General features: G+C 39.1%; 1 protein-coding gene across 2 annotated transcripts in view; it reads left to right on the top strand.

Annotated features, from left to right (window-relative positions):
* Nucleotides 1-8,815: 8,815 nt before the first annotated feature.
* LOC149015954 (Protein kinase superfamily protein) overlaps nucleotides 8,816-20,329 on the top strand; it is a 117,604-nt gene continuing 106,090 nt past the window's right edge. The window contains exons 1-3 of one of the 2 annotated variants that reach the window (XM_089156905.1): nucleotides 8,816-9,255; nucleotides 18,885-19,014; nucleotides 19,318-19,561. In XM_089156905.1, the coding sequence (XP_089013031.1) occupies nucleotides 9,189-9,255; nucleotides 18,885-19,014; nucleotides 19,318-19,561 (441 nt within the window). In that variant the 5' untranslated portion in view covers nucleotides 8,816-9,188. Of the gene's footprint in view, nucleotides 9,256-18,884; nucleotides 19,015-19,306; nucleotides 19,562-20,329 lie in introns of those variants that run through there. The other variant, XM_089156906.1, reaches the window with a different exon arrangement.

The raw sequence follows: 20,329 nt of genomic DNA, 5'->3' as shown, positions 1-20,329 counted from the left end.
TAAGCCGAGAGTCACTATAAATAGTGACATCTCGCAATAGCTAATGCCTTTGACAACCGAAGTCATGCTATTAGGGCCTCGTACTCCGCTTCATTATTACTCGCATCAAATGCGAATCTCAAAGCATATCGAAAAATGAATCTCGCCGGACTTTTTAATAGAATTCCAGCGCCTTGCTCCATCTTTATTACTCGAACCATCGACATATACCTCCCAAGTGGTTGGTATAATGGGATCTTCAATGGTGGGTTCCGCTGGTGCAGTAGTTTCTACTACAAAGTCGGCTAATGCCCGAGCCTTGATTGCGATCCTGGGCTTAAAGCTCACTTGGAACTCACTTAGCTCAACCGACCGGGATACCAGCCTTCCCGGACAAATCAGGTTTGTTAAGAACTTTACTAAGAGGAAAAGTTGTAAATACCTCAATTGGATGAGCCCTGAAAATATGGCCTTAGCTTCCCGGCGGCCATCATGAGAGCCAGAGCTCGCTTCTCAATCTGCGAATATCTCGTCTCCGCATCCAAAGCAACACGTGGCTTACATAGTAAATCGGCCATTTGTTTCTTATCTTTCTCCCGAACAAGTACTGCACCGACCGCGGAAAGGGATGTCGCTAGATATAGCTGTAATATTTCCCCCTTCTCCGGCTCGGACAGGATCGGTGGTTGTCCAAGTGCTTCTTTTAATTCCTCAAAAGCTTTCGGCACTCTTCACCCACTTTGCTTCCTTACTGCCCTTCAGGTCTTTAAGTGCCTTGAAGAAAGGCAAACATTTTTCTCCGGACTTGGAGATAAATCGATTTAAGGCAGCAACTCTCCCTCGTCAAACATTGTACATCCCGAACGGTTTTGGGAGCCTCCATATCAATCGAGCTTGTATTTTGGCAGGATTTGCCTCAATTCCCCTCTCGTGATACCATGAAACCCAAGAATTTGCCCGAGGAGACTCCAAAGGCACATTTTTCGGGGTTCAACTTCATTTGATGTTTCCTCAATCTTGAGAAAACCTCGCTCAAATCTGCAATGTGATTTGCTTTTGTAAAGATTTTCACCAAAGCATGTCGTCAACATATGCTTCAACGTTCTTTCCTATCGGCTCTTTGAAAATCTTGTTGACCGCCCTCCGATATGTTGCTCCGCATTCTTCGAGGCCAAAGGCATGACCTTGTAATAATAGCTTTCACGATCAGTCATAAAAGCCGTATACTTCTCATCCTCCTTATTCATAAGGATCTGATTATACCCTGAGTAGGCATCCATGAAACTTAAAGTTTCATATCCTGCAGTAGCATCTATCAAGAGGTCAATCCGAGGCAACGGGTAGCAATCTTTTGGGCAAGCTTTGTTTAGATCCGTGTAGTCTATACACATCCTCCACTTCCCATTCGCCTTTTCCACCATCACCACGTTGGCCAACCAAGTTGGGCATTCGATTGGTTCTATGAAACCAGAATTCTTAAGTTTTTCAACTTCATTCCGAACGGCTTCATACTTTTCAATAGAGAAATTTCTTCTTTTCGTATCACTTGGTTTCGCCTTAGGGTCTATCCGGAGTTTATGCTCTACAATGGCCCGATCGATCCCAGGCATATCCTCAGTAGACCACGCGAATACATCTTTATTCTGTTGAAGAAATAACTTCAATTCATCTTTAAACTCTTCCAGCTGTTCAAACCCGACATAAGTAATCTTTTTCGCATCCTCGGTACACAGCTGGATTTTCTCCAGTTTCTCCACTGGTTCGGGCCTTTGCATCTCTGTCTCTTCTCGATCATCTCGAACTTCTATGGGGAGGGCAGTAACCTTCTTCGAACCCTCCTTGTCTTTTAAATAGGCAACATAACATTGCCGAGAGATCTTCTCGTCGAGAGGAGACTTGACCGATTCCCATATCAGTCGGGAATTTTATCTTCAGTGCTTTGTCGAAACAATAGCACCTATCTTGGATAAAGATGGTCGCCCAAGAATCATATTATAGGCTGGTAGTTCTCGAACCACCGAGAAAGTTGATTCGGACAGTTGTTTCTTTGGGAAAACTTCCAATGGAAAGATCCAACTGAACCGATCCTTCCGCGACTCGCAGATGACCCCCGCAAAGCCATATAGGTGTGTTGATGAAGGTTTCATCAAGTCTTGATCCACCTTCAATTTTTGATACACTTCGTAAGAAATTAGGTCACTGCAGCACCCCGTATCAATCAATACTCTATGCACTTCCCGCCGTGCAATCTCTACCTTGATGACTATAGCATCATCATGAGGTAAACAAACATCTCTCTCGTCTTCTTCGCTAAAGGTGATAGAATCTTCACCATTCAGCTTCTTCCGCTTCTCGCGCTCTCCGGCTCCAACAAATCTGGATTTGGTTTTTAAACTCCGGAATGATTCGGCTCGGGACCCCCGAAGATGGTAAGGATCGGTGACCGAGTAGCAGCTTCAATCACCTCCTTGCCTTTTTTGGACTTCGGGGCCTCCCTTGATCGTTCCGAACGGACCGAACGATTCCTTTTAGGGGCAGCCGCACGTGGCCCACGTGGCTCCTCCCTTCTTCTCGCTAACAAAACCGGACGAGATGTCCTTGAGATATCAATCTCTCAATATCCGCCTTCGATGACGACGAGTCATTAGTGTAATGACCATAGTCCTTGTGGAATCGGCAATACTTTTCCCGATCCTGCCGTTGCTCTCCGGGTTTCAAAAGAATTTTAGGCGGCCACTTCAAAATATTTTTTCTTTTGAGGATATTCGGAATATCGGCCGAGGAGCATTCAATGGAGTGTACTCACTTCTGCCGGGGATCTTTGGCACCAAGGTTGGGATCTTCCAACCCGATCATGAACATTCTTCTTTGGCTTCGCTTCGCTCAGGAGCCTTTTGTTCCTTATTGGAGACTTTATTATCTCCTTGGCGCGCATCTAGAATTTCCATGACTTCAGCCTACTTCCGGCATCTCTGTACCAACTCAAGCATAAGTCGTGGGGTATATCATGTAGTAATAACTCCGGGAGTTTCCGATTTGTGAGTCCTGTGAATAGAGCGGTTCTGCTACTGTTCATCCAAGTTTTCTATCTCCATCGTCACTTTGTTGAATCTTTTCGAAACTCTCCGATCGATTCGTTCTTTCCCTATTTGACAAGAAACAAGGTTTCTTCCGTTTTCTTGACCTCGTATCCCACTCTGGGAATCGCCCTATGAATTGGCGTGCCAATTCGTCAAAGTTTACGATCCTTCCCGAGGGAAGGTTAGAAAACCACTTTTGTGCCGCTCCAGTTAGAGATGAACCAAAACCCCGCATAAAATTTCATCGAATTACCTCGAAACGCCATGGTCTCGTTGGTAATAGCCAATATGAGCTGTTGGATCTCCGGAGCCATCGAATGTTGAGAAGGTAGGCAAACGGAAGTTATGGGGAAACCGATATCCCGCGATTGGCTCAAGCAAAAGGAGTCTTCCGAATGACCGAGTAAATATCCTCGCTTATTCTTCCCTTAGCCAATTGCCCTAACTTCTCATTGATGTTGGCCAATTCTTGACCAATCTGGGTCGGGTGGTCTTCAGTGATACGATCACGACCTCGATTAACACGATCATCACGTGCCACTCGTTCATCACGAACAGCCCGTCCTTCACGAACGTTTCTCTCGTCACGAACTGCTCGATCATCACGAACGGTTCTTCGACGATGGGTGAGTGAGTTCTTACCCCAGAATCCAACCTTGTATTTGAATCGGTTGTACTCTCTTGCGGTCTATCGAACCGATCGCCTCGCCTTAGTTGATCATCAATCCTCCGAAGTCCTCGATCTCCTTCACGAAAATTCTGATCAACATTCCGGTCTTCAGCCATTCTTTGGTCACGTGGCAATGCACGTCTCCCTGAGTCGTATTGATCAGGTTCTTGTGGTAAAACCACTCGTCCGGTGAGCAAGCGGAGTGCTTGGCTCACCTCCAAGAGTTGAATCTTTACCTGATCCAATTGATCATGGATTGTATCGGGAGGATTACGTCCTCCCCGGCCTTTATCCACTTCGATAGGATTTTGGCTTTCCGGGGAATATCTGGATTATTCACCCCGGTATCCGAACACCGGAATTGCGTTGTGCAGCGGTTGCTGATCTAGTCACCATGGCTTTTTCAAGTCTTTCCCACAGACGGCGCCAAATGATGCGTCCAAAATCTGCTCAGCCCTTGGATCTCCACGTAGTGTCCTGCAAAACAAAAGCGTCGGATGTGGCCCGACCGGCTGGGGTCGGGAGTCCACCTCCGAAGGCTAAGTCGGTTGATGAACTTAATCACAAACGGCTCTGCTAGAAACACAGAGCTAATGAATGAAGAAACGGGAAAGGTGATCTAGATAGCGGACGCCGATAGTTGAGGTCTATCGTATGTATCTGAACCTGAGTCTCAGATAGTATTCTCCTCGATCGATTGATCCCTCCCTCACCTTGTATGGTAGTGAGGTTTATATAGAGTGTACCTTCGAATCTCCTTCGTTGGATGCACTCGAGCCTTCTTCGGGTAGTCGTTGGATCTCATTAATAAGATCCGTTGAGCGATAGACTTCTACTAGTTTGGGCTAGTAGAGGACTCCTGAGATAACCGTTAGGTCATGCGATAGTTATCCCTTTGATGATGATTATCCGCAGCCGTCAGTTTGAGTCTGCTGTCATCAGGGTGATTACCCTAATCCATAAGTATGATTAGGGCACGCTTGCAGCAGAATAATCTTTCTTCTTCAGCAAGCCATCTTCTGGATCCGGTTCGCTCGGGAGCGATTCGGTTTTCTCCATCTCGACCGGGGTCGGGGGTCGGACCAGGTATGAACCCGGTCTGATCATAAACTCTCCATATCAATTGTCACCTATGTTTAATCATTACACACATAAACAGAGGTGTATATTAAAGGAAGGAGGGGAAAAAAAAAAAGTTCAATTGTTCCTTTGGCAGAAAAAATAAATAAAAACAATAAGGGTAAGAAGGATAAAAAATGCTCAATTGATACAACTGTCCATATTGTTGGGGGTAATTGTATTACAAATTTTTCAAGCACATAAAAATGAAATTGCAATACAATTGAGAGATGAAGATCTTTAGCCAATCCAAAGAGCTTGAAGTTGCAACCGAACAAACCACCAATCAATGAGGTTGAATCACACCTTGAATGTTGTCTTTAAGGTAATTGATGCACCCTACTACCAAAGGTTCTTCGCACCACCACCTCCAAGATAAAGCAACCTCCAACTAGAAGATGAGGTAGTTCTTCTAGTCCATTCAAGGAGCCAAAAGTTAGAGCACAACACTTACACAAATTCAAAGAAAGAAATTAACTTTGTAACACAAATAATGTGAGAGTGAGGAGTGTCTCAATTGCCCACCACATGCTATGAAAAGTTGGGTTTATATAGGCCCAAATCTCAACTTACACCCCTTAGGATTCTTAAGGGCCTGTTTGGTTACTTGGGTCTGAAGATTTAAAAAATTTAGAGATTTCAAATTTATGGAGTTATGTATCATAAAATTAATTGTTTGGTTAGCCTAAATCTTTGGAATGAAATCTGTAAATTCATCATAAAAAAACATCTATGGAGTAATGGTTAAAATGTTTAGCGCTTTTATAGTAGGGGTAAAATCTATAGATTTCACCTCATATCTATAAATCTACAGATTCATGTTTTTAGTGTAAAAAGGTGAATTTCTATATTTCATGAATTCAGATATTCACACAACAAAACGGGTATAAATATCCCATTTGTGAATTTAGAGATTTCAAATCTTTGGATTCATGTAACCAAACAGGCCCTAAGGCAATGAATTGGAGAATCAATGGCTTGTTCCTCGTCTACTAATTAGAATAAACCACGTTGACCTAACCTCCCAACTACTTGGAGAAGTAACTCTCATATTCACTTCTTTTGAATGAATAGGATTTAATCTATTCAAAGACCTTAACCCCACTCATGGTAATGGCCATGAATGGTCATGAAGTTGAAATGAGAAATGAAGGTCAATAGTTAGAATTTGAGTAAATTCCATCATTCAAGTAAGCCCACATCATCACCATGATCAAGACATTTAAGACCCATGACCAATGTCATGAAGAGCCTCATAACTAAGGTCATGAAGGGCCTCCTTTACTCATGGTGCCTCATTACCACCCTTACCTCATGGGTCCCACACACAAACAAAACAATTAAATAAAAGAAATGCAAAAACTAATTTTGAAACTTAATATATAAATAATATAGATTTTAATAAAAAACCTAACATTCTTCAATTACAAACTGATTTCAAATGATACAATCAAATAGAGGAAGAATTGCATTGAAGAAAAATGTCCTGGTGTCTTCCCTTATGATGTTCTCAAGGATTATATTATTAATGAGAAAGTTAGAAAACTACTTTCCACTTGAAAAAATGTACATACCTTGTATAAAACCCAATACAATCAAGCCGCACTAGCGGGAGGTTATAAGGTAAAGTCTCTTCCAAAAAAATTTATCGTGGGATCAGATAAAATATGGTCCTCAATAGGTCCATAAAGCTATAAAACACAAGATAGACAAACATTTATAGTTTCTCTACCCTTAAAAAAAATACCTGAATGATCAAATAATTCTGGAATGCTGAAATCCACCAAAAAAGAAGAAGTCCACCATAGGTAATTCATCGTCAAGTAGAGTCCTATTTTGGTATGTGATGGCAATGGTTTCTGCTTTACCTCAAGTAGGGTTGTAGTTGTATCAACTGGAATCAAACAAGGATTTTTTATTCTTTTTATTATTATCTTTATTTTTGAGCTTTACAATCACTTATAATCACATTTTCTAAATTTGCATACAAATTTTGATAAAAATAAATTTGGAGGGCACGAAAAAATATTAAAAAAAATAAATAAAGGGAGAGAGTCATCTAAAAATTTATTAAAGTCCTTTTTTTTAGATTAACCTAATACCACAATAATTTTGATACAACTTTTTTTTTTTTTGGGTACAGAAAAATTTGGACCATTTCTCGAATTGTGCAACATTATAAATTTTAATTTACAATTAATTCTAATATAATATTACTACAAATTTATTTTTCATAATTAAAAAATGAAAAAAATCCACCTAATATGTATACTAAAAAAAATAAAAATATTTAAATTGAAGGATCTAGATAATTATTAAGTCATGAAAAATAAACAGTCTAATTTAGTTCATATTATCATGAAAAGAAAAAAAATAATTTACCCGAAATTTTACTTTTATATGTTAGTAGTATTTCAATTGCCTCCAGTATTTCAAACTTATTTTAAAAAAATATAAAAATATAAAAAAAAAGAGAAGAAAAAACAAAAAGATAGCTTGAGAAACAAGAGAAAATTACAATAGCCACAAACATTTTCCATAATCTATATGGATTTTGTATAAATTTTGATTGTTATCTTTTATCATTCTCAATCATGCATAATGTGGTCTCAGTTTAAAAAAGAGTCATGCATAATGTGCTAATGAACAAAGTAGTTATAATTCACTAGAGGGAAAAAATGAAAAGAAGTACTATTAAAACCCCTTCATGTGATTATCATTTTTAATAAATATCAATTTTAAACATTTCTTTGTGTTTACCTGATACGGGAAAAATGTCATTGAACCGAGTCCGTCATTGGTTCAACCCTTGACCCCGATTGGGGACGAACCAATCGATTTAGGTTTGGGCGAACCGGGTTTGAAGATAGCGTGCTGAGGAAGAAATCTTACACGAAGCACGAGTCCGAGATTATTGGGATGGATAACCCGTCAGCGAGGCGGTTATCAGCACTCATGGGAACAAGCGATCGTGCAGACTTGGAGAACTACCACACCCGCAGTATCTGATCGTGTGATCAAGGGAAGTTGTCCATCACCCCACTAGCGGGTCTAACCGTTAAGATCTAACGGCCACCAGAAGAAGTCACGGATGAGTCCAACGGACAGGATTAGAAGGTCAAATCTATATAAGTCATAACCAACGTACAATAAGGTAACTGAATCGTATTCCTAATATTCGTATTCATACTTTAGCTTTGTAATTAGCCAGAGCCTTTATGGTCAGTTCATTAACTGACTTAACCATCAAAGGTGGATTCCCAACCCCCACGGTCGGGTCACATCTGACAATTGTTTTGCAGGTCATTCTCCAATGATCTAAGGGCTGAGAAGTTTTGGATGCATCATTACCTTATCTAACTTTTATTCACAACTTCACGTTATAGTTCGAAATATTATTGATATTTAATATAATCTCATAACTAATGGTTACCTATGAGTATGATTTGGATGAGTTTATCTAGTTGTCAGCTGGCTTAAACTAATTTTGAGAAGTTTTTGAACCTTGCTTGAATAATAGACAAAGTATTATGATATTTATTAATAGTTTTGTACAAAAATCTGAAAACTAATTAATTACCAAGTAATACAATTGAGATATGTTACTCAACTCCTCAGTTTGATAGTTTTTTTGCATCCTCTTATAAGGATAAAATTTACTAGCATGTATTAAAAGAGATTAAGAAAATTTGTGTGAATGTTAACTTTATTCAAAACAATTATATCATGATTGGAAACATTTCATGATCCGAGCGGCTCATGGCTGCTACGGTACTATTGTCAAAGAAAATCCGTTGAATGCTCGAATTTGGATGAGCCTGGACTTCCCTGACAGGTTTTGACCAAATAAATATAGTGAGGCCACTCAATACATTATTTTTTCAATTTTTAATAATTATCCAAGGCCCCACCTCTATTTAATGTGATCAAAACCTGTCAGGTTTGGTGATCCGGACTCAATCTGGATAATGTGACTGAATGCAATTACTCAATAAAATTGCCCTTTCGGTCAACCGCGCTGAGAGAAAGAAAAGCGTCAAGTGACAATAGTGAGCGAGCGAGCGATCCTTCATCGTTCCATTTGGTGTCTACACGAGGCGCCAAGTTGACGCGACGTGGCAATTTCACAAAGCGTCACATTCCTCCTTTCGTCACTGACGTTCAGGCCAAAGATCTTCTATTGTTTCTCTCGCTAGGCGTTTCACCGTTTCTCTTAAGCATTTCGTCGAACACCTGATGAAATTGTCTCTGCCTCGTCGTCAAGATCGAAATATATTGGGTATATTTACCTGTGATTTGTATTTGATGAAGTCATTATTCTGTTGAAGAGGTTTTAGCCCATGAGGAATGTAGTTGCTGCTTTCAACCGGCGGCATCTCATCGCACTTTTTCGCTTAAATCATCATAGTAATCTCTCTCTCTCTCTCAATCATTTTGAATATTTAAATTCTGCATTATGTCGTCGAAAGTTTCCAAAATTTGTTAAATAAAAAGAATGGTGGTACCTTTCTTCCAATGGTAGAAGATACGGGGCATTGGCTCTGTATTTGTAATTTCGATTTTATTGTATAAATTTGCTTTTTGGAGTTCTTTGGTTATCTTTTCAAGGTTAGAAGCAGGTTGAGTCAGGAGAGTGGAAGATCGTATGGGTGTTTTGAACTGTAGATTGGCAGCATTGCTTGTGGATTGTTGGGGTCGGAGTCGTAGAGTTGACGATATCTTATATTGATAGCCCTGTTTGATTTTGTGACTAGGTTCAAAATGAGACAGGATTGTCAGCAAATAACTACTCGTAGTAACAATGGGCAATGAGAAAGCGATTCTTCAAATTTTGACATCTTCGGATGATCCATCTGTTTCAGAGGACACTATTACATGACTTGTTAAAAATTTTACTCTAATTGCTTGCTCTTTAAGCTTCAGAATTCTGATGTTCTCTTTGTTTCTCTCTGAATTCACTTCAATAGAAGCTTTTATATTCCCATGAGAAAATGATTTATGTGACCCATTCGTACACTTACAATACTTTGTGTTGGGTAAGTCTGATCTCCAGGGGATACAGAAAAGTGAGAACTCCTTACTTTCTTGGTTACTCATTTGTTGGAAAAGGGAGATTGATGATTGTCATTGGGTCATATTGCTGATATGTGCTTCCCTCATTTTTTGTTTCTTTGACTGGTCATTGATGTCACGTTCCTCATCACGAACTTGGCCTTACCAAAGTTGTTCTCCTCCTTTCTTTCTCTCCGAGCCTATTGTGGAGAGAGGAAAAATTAAAGAATTTGAGAAAGATAGTAGTGCACAGTGGCTTGCTTGGAGCCATTATTTGGTGTCTGTGACATTCAGATAACTTACTCGCCAAGTTGTCAATCCACCTTAAACGTGTAACAGAAAATAATGAACTCAATTAATTATCAGTAGACCCATATACAACCTTGACTGTAATGAAGCAGACTGCACCAACTGAATAAAGAACCAACACGTGGAATCCCTATACAATTTGTCCCACAACATGCAAATAACTGACTGAGTTCTTGCAACGCAGAGCTAACAAACTATGGAAATTTCATGGTACTAGATTTGGTTTGGGCTGATTGAATTGGAAGTTTTAGTAAATTAAATGATAGAATGGTTGAAATGATAAGGATCAGATGATAAAGAAGGAAATTAGGTTATTGATTTGAAAGACTTTTTGGGCTAGACTGATAAAGATGGATTTGTTATTCTGGGGAAAGACTTGCTGTAGGGCGCTGACAATAGTTTTTCTGTTTCGTGTGGGTTTTGGGACCAAAATGTTGTTGTGTGTCTTCTGTGACTGCCTTCCAGTGCATTCCTTTCTATGCCATAGGATAATCTCCGCTCTTTATTGTCTTTTTGTTGGAATGCTTATGAGGATGTTGAACATCTTTTTTCACCTACCCTTTCTCTCACTCAGTTTGGAAGGGGACTAATGTGAGCAGGACCCAGGGCCATCCCACTAGAGGACCAAGCGACGAAAGAAGACTTATGGTTGCTGCCCAGCACCCTATGGAGCAGCCCAGCAGGGTGGAGTATTTTTCATCAACAAGGGCATTTTGGTCATTTTGGACAGCCCTAATCCAGTCCGAGTTGGTCTTGTTAGATTCAAATTTTTATTAGGAGTCTAGCCCTATTTTTATTTTGTTATTTAAATCAGTGATTGTTAATTAAGAGTCCTATTTAAAATCGGATTCCTTTAATTGTTGTCCAAATTTTACTAGGAGTCCGGTCCTGCTCTCGTTGTGTAATTTGAATCATTCTGGATTGAGATAAGTGAGAGTCCTTACTCCTTAGTTGAGTAGGAGTCCTAAAGAAAGTCGAACTCCTTTGTTTTGGTTTCAAAGTTGGAATCTTGTTTTAAATTGGGTTGCTTCTTAAGATAGAAGTCCTTTTAATTTTGCAACTGTAGTTATAAGTTTTTTTGGTATAGAATTCCTTGCTTGTTTTGCTCTCAAATTTGAGTCCATGCATGAGTCCTTCAATGTGACACTAAAAGTGTTACTTGATCTAGCCTCTACTCCATGAGACAATCATCATACCTTTGATCTAGATTCTGATCTTTGTAGTCCAAAGAAGAAGTAACCTTGAAACTACAGAGGCTATACAGTAGAGGAGACTTCTGGAGAAGAAGAGACCATAGCTGTAAAGACTAACATAGGGGAAGCAAAAAAGAAAGACAAAGCTGAAGATGGTGCTAGAGAAGTCACAACGACATGATGAAGATGACTGTGCCAGTGGGAGCCAAAGACGAGGAAGATTCCAGCAGCATGACGACTTATTTTGTCCTGATCCCGTGATTCTCCAAAGAGAAGGCCCCCATACTTGAAGTGATGTAACCAGCCAGGGACAGCCCAAGAGGGGCCGAAAGTAGGCCCAAGCCCACTAGCAGTATGCAGCAAGCCCAGGGGCCCCAAATCAATACAGTGCTATTTTGGTCATTATCCACCTCTGGTTCAAGCCTAGAGCAAGGAAAAAATTCCGATCGATATGGTAATTTCGACCGAAACTGGATACTTTTTATCTGACTCTTGAAAAGTCAATTTCGAGCCTCAAATGCACTCAAATTGATTTGGATTTTTGCATACTACCTATTTCAAGCATAATAAACACTATAGAACTACTAGTTTACTAAAAACACTACTGAAAATGTAACATCCAAGTATCCAACATTCCAAGTATATAGTACATGAATCAAAGAAGAAGCGGGAATGTTATTACTTACAAGTTTAGTGAGTTACAAGTCTATTCCACACACAAACTATCTTAAAAATATCCACAACATGCTCCAAAAATTGCATACATGCTTCCACTAATACTCCGCTATTTTAAAATTTAAAACAGAAATTAATTAGTTTTTTTAATATTTAAATATTTTTTTAATTATTTAAATATATATTAAATACAGTAAAATTACATAATTAACAGAAAAAAAATAATTCAACACCATCACAGCAATATGGTGTCTCAACTCTCACATACATTCATTTGAAGCTTATACATATACTATACATATACATTTTTAGCAATATACATAATTTAGTAAATAATTTTTAATAAAAGAAAAATAAAAAAATAGTAGGAAGAATCAAAAAATAATTTTGACACTACAAATTCATAGATCAACACTCTAAAGTAAACATACATAAATTTGGAAGCAATCTAACATGATTTAAGGCACAAATGAAACAAAAATAAAAAAATGAGGAAGTTGGTTACTCACCTTGCAAGATTTGAGAAAATGCACAAATGGAGGAGCAAATAAAGTGTTTGAAGAAAATGAAATACTAGAAATTAGGTGTAGAAGGGGATGAAAGCAAGAGAAATCAGTAAAATTTTCCAAAGGAGGTCGAAATGCAGAGGGCGATATCGCTCGGTAGGTCGAAATAGCGTCAATAGGTCGAAAAGTGGCTCGGTTTGGACACTTTATAAGCTGCGCAAGTAACATTTCGGCCTGATACCATATCAGGCCGATATTTCGACTCGTATGGATACTTTCTGTTCCTACTACTACTCTTCGTTTCGAATTCAAAAAATGCAGACATATCGATCGATATTTCGACCATATCGATCGATTTTTGTTCCATGGCCTAGAGTACTGTCCCACTTTTCTTTTGTCAGTTAGAGTCATAGTTTGAGTTATATAAGAGTTTTAGTTTGAGCTGAAGTTATTTAATTAATTAGTGGTGGGCCCTAAGGAATCCTAAGTAGAAGTTAGTGGGGTTTTCTTTAGAGAGTTCACATAGGAGTCTTAGTCTTTTATCTATAAATACAAGTTGAAAATTGTAATGCAAATGAGGCTGGATTGAGCTACTGTTTTTTGCAATCTCAGAGTTCTCCTTCTTCTTCAAGCTTCGCAACAAGCTAACTCAAGGAACTATAGCTCCTTGAGTCTCCATCCAAGTCAGTATGGCCCCTTTCCCTCCATCACAACCTAACCCAGGTCCTTCCCTTCTTCCTGCGGTACCACCCCAACCCCTGTTTTTTGTTTTCTTCCTGAATCTTGATTCTTGCATCAGCAAGAAACCAACCACCCCCTCTTCTCTCTCTCGGACTCTCTTTCTCTCATCTCTCTGCCGTGCAGCAGACCTGAAATAGAAAGAAAAAAGGCAGAAAAGAAAATAAGAAAAAAAGAAAGAAGAAGAAAGAGAAGAAAGAGAAGAAAAGAATAGAAAGAAAGAGAAAAGAAGGAAAGATTCAAGAAAGGTTTTCAAAGATCTTATCCCACATTTGGATCTTCATCTTTATTGTCCTTCCTCATTATTCTTGTTGCATTCCATTCGGTTTTGTTAAATCAAGTCTTACCCAAAACCCTACCCGTATATAGTTTGATAGAACCTTAAAATTTCCCTTTTTCTGAAATTTAACCCATACCTTTTGATAAGCCTTAAACTTAATTCCCTTCCATCACATAGAGGTTTTTGTTAAACCTTAGGATATTCCCTCCCTTTCTTCATCAACCTTAGAGCAACCCACCCCTTTTCCTACCAACCCTAGCTGTCCAAATATCCCCATAAGTTAACCAAACCAAAATTTTAACTATCCTAGAGCATACCCAAATCATCCCATAGAGTACCCAAACCATTCCATAAACAAACTCAACCTTATTATTAGTCCAAATTTGTGCTGATTCTTACAAAAGAGGGTTTTGGAAGATCTAATCCAAACCCTAGGTTACATCATGAAGACTATATTCATTGCGTTCCCACTTTGCTAGAGTTTTGCCTACTAGCGGTACAAGCAACAATACACATGTTCAAGGTTTAAACATGGATGGAGAACTCGCTCTCGCCAGGCCAGAAAATCGAGATCGTGACCAAGATGGTGAGATTTCGGTCAAGATATGGGAATTTTGATTGGACAGCTCGAGGGCCCATCTTGGGGGATTTTAAGGTATAGGTTGGGCTTAAACTTGGTAGTTAGCCTAATTTAGGCCTTCTGAGCACACTTGTGGCCTTAGATGTGTGAGAAAACAATCTTAAGTATGAGTTACGTTGACCCTAAGTTTGAAATTGAAATTCTGTAGCTTTAGGGACAACATGGTTATATAACATAAAATATAGAACCTTTAAGACATATAAATGAAAGCAAGTGTATCAAATACATCAAATAACTTAAATATCATTAAGGTTCCATCCATATGAGTATCACAATCTTGACTCTCGAGAATAGAATAATAAAATTATATAGCCATTTGAAGTTCTATATAAGTCATAACTCATAAGTTCATAAGACAAGCATGGAATGAGATAAAAATTCAATCAAGCCCTAGCTCCACCACCAATTCTAGCATCAACTCCACCACCAGCTCTAGCACGAGGTCCACTAGCTCCATCAACACTATAACCATGACCATGACCATGACCACGTCGTATTTTGGCGGCTACACATAGGCCTTCCAACTCCATGAGGGGTCTAGCATATATTTCCACATGGGTGTATCGTAGTTGGCTGTCGGTGTTTGCCTCCATTGAGGGCTCTGCCGTAGTAGTTGCATGTGATCCTCTGGCCCCGTGGATCCACGGGGACTCTGAGTTGCCAAGCAACATCATTGTCCTCCTTGGTTGAAGATCTACTTGAAATGAGCTTGATTGATCTTTCTTTAGTGTTGTAGATGTGCTAAGAGTAGTTGCAAGTGAGAATTTGGCTAAAATACGGTGAAAATTGAGAGTTTTGGCAAAATTTGGCGAGATTTCGAGCGAGTTGTGGGAACCTTGAGATCTCGCAAGGGATCTCATCTTGCCTTCTCAGATAAATGAGATCTCGAGCGAAACACCGAAATCTCATTGAGATCTCGAGCGAAACGCCGAAATCTCATTGAGATCTCAATCCATGGGTTTAAAGTATCGATATCGACTATCGTATTGGTCAGGTCTTTTAAGAGATGTATCGTCTTGCATTGAGTGTTGTGTCGTATTCGCCAATGTATTTAAGTGCAATCCAATAAAGGGATGTATTGATATGTATTGCATTGTTGTATCCAATACAGATACGTATCGGCTAGTATCGTATTGTATTGTAGGATACTTTAAACCTTGCACATGTTACTTCCCCTGTATCCTGCAAAATTCGAGTTCAAATTTTTTCTAAGAAGGGAAGAACTGACGTGAACCAGATCTAGGACCACCCAAAGAGGGCCTTGGGAGCTTAGCAATGCCTTGCAGCCCTGCCAGCAACCAAGGCAATTTCGTCCAAGCATGTGGGTATTTTGGTAATTTTGCTAGTTTTTAGTTGGGTCCAATATGCTTGTAGATCCTTGATCTACTTTTATTTTTGTGTTTGATTCATTTATTTGTTAGAGTTATTGAAGAGTTCTTGTTAGGTTAGAATTCCTCTGTTGTAAGGGAGTCTTCTTGTTTCAGTCTATTTCTTGCAAGGATTCCATATCTACCATTAGAATTCAAATTGGATTCCTCTAGAGTAAGGAGTCATGGGTTCCCTAGTAGACAACTTGCGGTGTGTTTGTTCATGAAATTCTGCAGTTAATGTTCTTCAAGGTACCTTCTTCTTCTCCAAGTAAGTACAGCCAAATCTCAACCCAACCCCCACCTCTCTCATCTTCCTCCCTCATTTGCAGATTCCCCCCATTCCTCAGGATCCTAATTCCCATATCACCCTCTTTTCAATTTCCTGGATATTTTCTGGAATCTTCAGACTTTTTCTAAGACCTAAAATTCAAGGTCTGCTCTATGGCAATCTAACTGTTAGATCTGTCCAACACTTTAGGAGCCTCATCCCCCCAACCCTATTGGCCTTCCCTCTTAGTTTCAGCCTAGTTGGACCAACCAAACCCTAGTCTAAACCCTAATTCCTTTGCTGCGCTAGATTTCCAGAACCCTAGAAACCTAACCTATTTTCGACCATAACTCTCAAATCACTCATCCAAACCTTAAACGCAATTAAGATCATCCTTCCTAAACTCTCCTTGACCTTCGACTATCACCCTAGACCTAACTAGTCCCCTAGAAACCCTAATTTCTATTTAACCCTAAAATCTAAAATCCTAAACTTTAAGATCCAATTCTGAATTTAACAGGACAATGAGGTTTCGGACTGAAATTGCATTAACCTTAATATCCAGCCGTAGCTGAACCTAGCCTTACTCCATTCCCAACCCTAGAACCAGGCTATTCAGCCTGATTCCCTCCACCTAGGGTATTATGAACCCTAGATTGCTGCTGATTCATTTGAAGAGGATCTTGAGGGTGGACCTAGACCTAGGGCTTGCATCAATCAATTAAACCCTAGCTCCTGGTTCACATTAGGGTGAATAGGTTGAGATTAGTGATATGGACTTTTCTTTGCAGTTGACTAACAATTAAAATATTAATTAGCAAAGGAGACAAGGCACCAAAATTTATAGTGGTTGAACAAATCTACGTCCACTCCCTTGTAGACCTCTAGATGGATTTCACTAGTATGCCCCTTCCTGTACAGTGGGTGGTGATAGAACACCTATGACAATCTCCTGGTCAAGGCAAGAGCACATTTACACAATCAATCGCCAAAACTTTGACAGAATCCTGGTCGAAGATAAACAAAAATTGCATACACTTACAAATTCCTTAGGGGTGGCACTTCCCTTTCTACAATGAATGCAATGGATGATCAACCTCAACTCTCGAGGCAATACTTTGAGATCAACAGTCTTACTTTCTTCAAGAAGAGGGAATGAATTTTTAAAGGGATTTGGATATTAGGGAGGCTAAGTGGCTAGAGAAAAGAGACAATAAGGAGAGCTTTTAACATGTTGAAGTTTGTGCCTTAGAGAGCCATGATGACCCCTATTTATAGCCAAAAGGTTGAGTCAAAATGGGTCCCAACAGATAGAAAGTGGTCATATATTTTGAACTCAAGGTAGACTTGGGTGATCTCACAGTTGACTGGCTCATTCTAGCCATTGGAATCTACTGTGACTGGTGGGCACTGGAGGCTGACTAGGAGTTTCTTATGGTTCATTCTGGAGCCTTTTGAGATGCTGGCAGTCGATCAAGCTTATTTGGCTCATGGTCGACCAGCAGACAGTCCAGGGCTTTTTTAGGAATTTCTATAAATAGTTTTGAGATTTCGTTTACACCCTGAAGGATTCACTCAACAGGCCTCCTTGCCATATGATTAGTTCTAAAGAACACTAACTTGAAAAATGCATGCAATTACATGTGCCACTTTCCTAATCTACATGCATGGTGAGCTTTTGACTTGTACTTGCATGTGGGTAGGTCACTTGGAGTCCTGAAATTTGTCCTCAGTATGTCATTTGGACTGCTCTTGTGCAACGTACATTCTCTGCCTGGGTGTTTCACCTTGTATAGAATTTGGTCTATCTTAGACATGCAAATAGAATGTTAGATCTTGTTTAAATGTGTTTATGATCATCAAAACAAACAGTAACCTGAACAGTGTTACCGCGTCTTCCTTGGCTTTTTATGAGGATATTAATAATAGATTTGGTAAGGTCTACTTGCTTCTGTAACTTTCGAAGTCTGAAAATTTATTAGTTTTTATACTTCCTAATTTCACTAGCTTCTATATTAGTATTAATGCATGTGACTGAATTATAAAGCCTAGTAGTTTTTATTCCTCTTAGTTTCTAATTTAAGAATTAGGAAGATTCTATTCTTTTTTTTGCTAGTGATTTTAGCTAAACAACTCAGATGTAGTTTCTATTTTTTAATTCGTGGTTTCTAACTTTGTTGAAGAGGTTATGTTCTACATATATGTAATTGGCTGTTCACAGACTGAGTAATGAAATATTGAATTGATGAATATTTTGCCCGAGCAGAAAGATCCTCTTATCCATTGTGAGTGATAAGAAGGGCCACGGTCTTGCTGTGAGAGCCAAATACCTGGGGCTGAAGGAGCCTTGCTGTCGAGAGCTAAATCCACCTATCCTTTTTCTCTTCTTCTCTTGTTAAAACCAAGCCTGTGCTGGAGCTTTGCTATTGCTGAAGACTGAGAGAAGACATCCAAACTGAGATTTCTTATCAACAAAAAATTGCTGTGCTAGGACTGTTTTGTTCCTCCATTAAACTGGAACTTTCTATTTTCAGTCCACATCCAACGATTGAAATCATCTCAAAATTTGCAGCATAATCTTATCTACTATGGAGCACCATTCTCTCCAAACCTTGAGTTCATTCTTCTGGGTATTTTGGCCTGTAGAACCCTAGTTTCTATTTTGGTGGCCACTTTTACATCCTTCAACCCAAGTTGAGCGAAGCTTGCAACAGTTGTTAGCCACTGTACCAGCTTCATTCTAAACCAGGTTTCTGATTATTGGTTTTTTTTCTTACACTAAGTTACTAATTTCTGTCCCAATTTCTAATTCTCTGATTGTTGGGTCAAATGGAGCTAAGTCATTTTTGATCTTAGCTTTACATTTAGTATGCTCTTGGAAATTTTTATTATTTAATATATACTCTAGTCATGGAATGTGGAGAAATATAATTCTAAATTTATTCTGTCATAATTGTATAGTTTGTATTTATCATTACTTAATTCAAATTTGCCTCCTTTTCCAGCTCTACAATATGGCAGTACTTGTGGAACCACAAGTCTCAACTATATTTTCATGGGAGATGAAGAAAACATCAGATTTGAATATAGAAGAGGTGTTGATTGGCTTCCATCTCACTTGGCTCAAAGAAAATAGTAAGTGGATATTTTCCTGTTACAAATTTATCTGTTTGAACAAGGAAGACCTCATGGCACTTCTTAGAGTTGATGCTTACCATTACCAGTCTGTGAGCTGTGCCTCTGTCCCATGCTTTGTTCAAGCCAATGATAATATGGGAATGGATTCTTTGACATACCAAGTCTTTCCATTTGCCATTTCTGGGTTAACTGCTAATATGGTTCCTCATTTTTGTATTTCCTTTTCAGACTAATGATTTCCTCGTAGTGGCTTTTGCCTTGTTTATTTCTGTTACACTCAGGCCTGTAGGTTTTGTGCAGTTTTTCAACTGGTTTCACCAGTATCCATGGTGAAAGGCCATCAGCCGAGTATGCAAAAATGCGGAAAGAATCACTAGAGAGTGAATTTGGCCTTGCACTTGGAGCTTACAGCTCTGGTCTTTCAGTGTACTTTCATTTGGGTCCATTCTTGGCCTTGTTCCGAGCAGCATATATTTCGTTCCATGTAGTCAAGTTAACCATGTGGCATTTTTTCCTTAAAGACATACGGAACCGTGCCATTAAGGTACAAATTTTTGTTCACATCAATCTTGTTTCTTAGATATCCTGTTTAATGATATATTGCTTTCCGTTGGCAATAGTAGAAACTCGTACTATGGCCCACTTTCCTTGTTTCTCATACATATTGGCTCTGCAATCACTGAGATGAATAGGTAGCTTGCTATGTGGGCATTAGAATTCTGGTGATCCATACGGTTGCTTTATTTTTTGGTTATTTATCCTTCTGAGATGGATCACATCAACTGGTGCTTTGTTGTACTGCTACCTTATTTACTATTTGAATGGTTATACTACAAAGATACGGTAGTGTTAAAATTTGCAAAATTTTGGATACAGCTGCAGACTAGATTGGATTGCTGCAATCTGGAGTTTCCGTTCTCATACTTCCTATTTTTCGGTTGTTTCTATTTTCGTATTTCTTATTTTGAACAGAATATTCTGTCATATTTGTTTCCTTTTTCTTAGAGGACAAGATTATTTGTCCTACAAGTTTGTAATTGAGGAATTGAAATTATAAATAACGGCTTGCGATTCTGGGAAGTTAATCCGGAATCGCAGGGTGCAGTTCTCCCCTACTGGTCTACTTCTTCCTTGCTTTCTTCTTCAATCTTGCATCCAGTTTGATTCTCAGAGTGTGATTTCTAATAGGTAGTATTGCCTTGAACTGGAAACCTTTCTTGGTGTTGAAAATAGGAATGATTTGTTAAAGATTAAATTGACTTTGGCTTCACAAGGTGAAGTGGATTGCCCTGCTGCAACTTCTCATCCATGT

Source organism: Hakea prostrata, chromosome 5, assembly GCF_041222555.1.
Source record: "Hakea prostrata isolate BN-2017 chromosome 5, UWA_Hpros_2, whole genome shotgun sequence".
Classification (NCBI taxonomy): Eukaryota; Viridiplantae; Streptophyta; class Magnoliopsida; order Proteales; family Proteaceae; genus Hakea; species Hakea prostrata.
The sequence above is the reverse complement of the archived record's forward strand: the minus strand, read 5'-3'. Positions and strand labels throughout refer to the sequence as shown.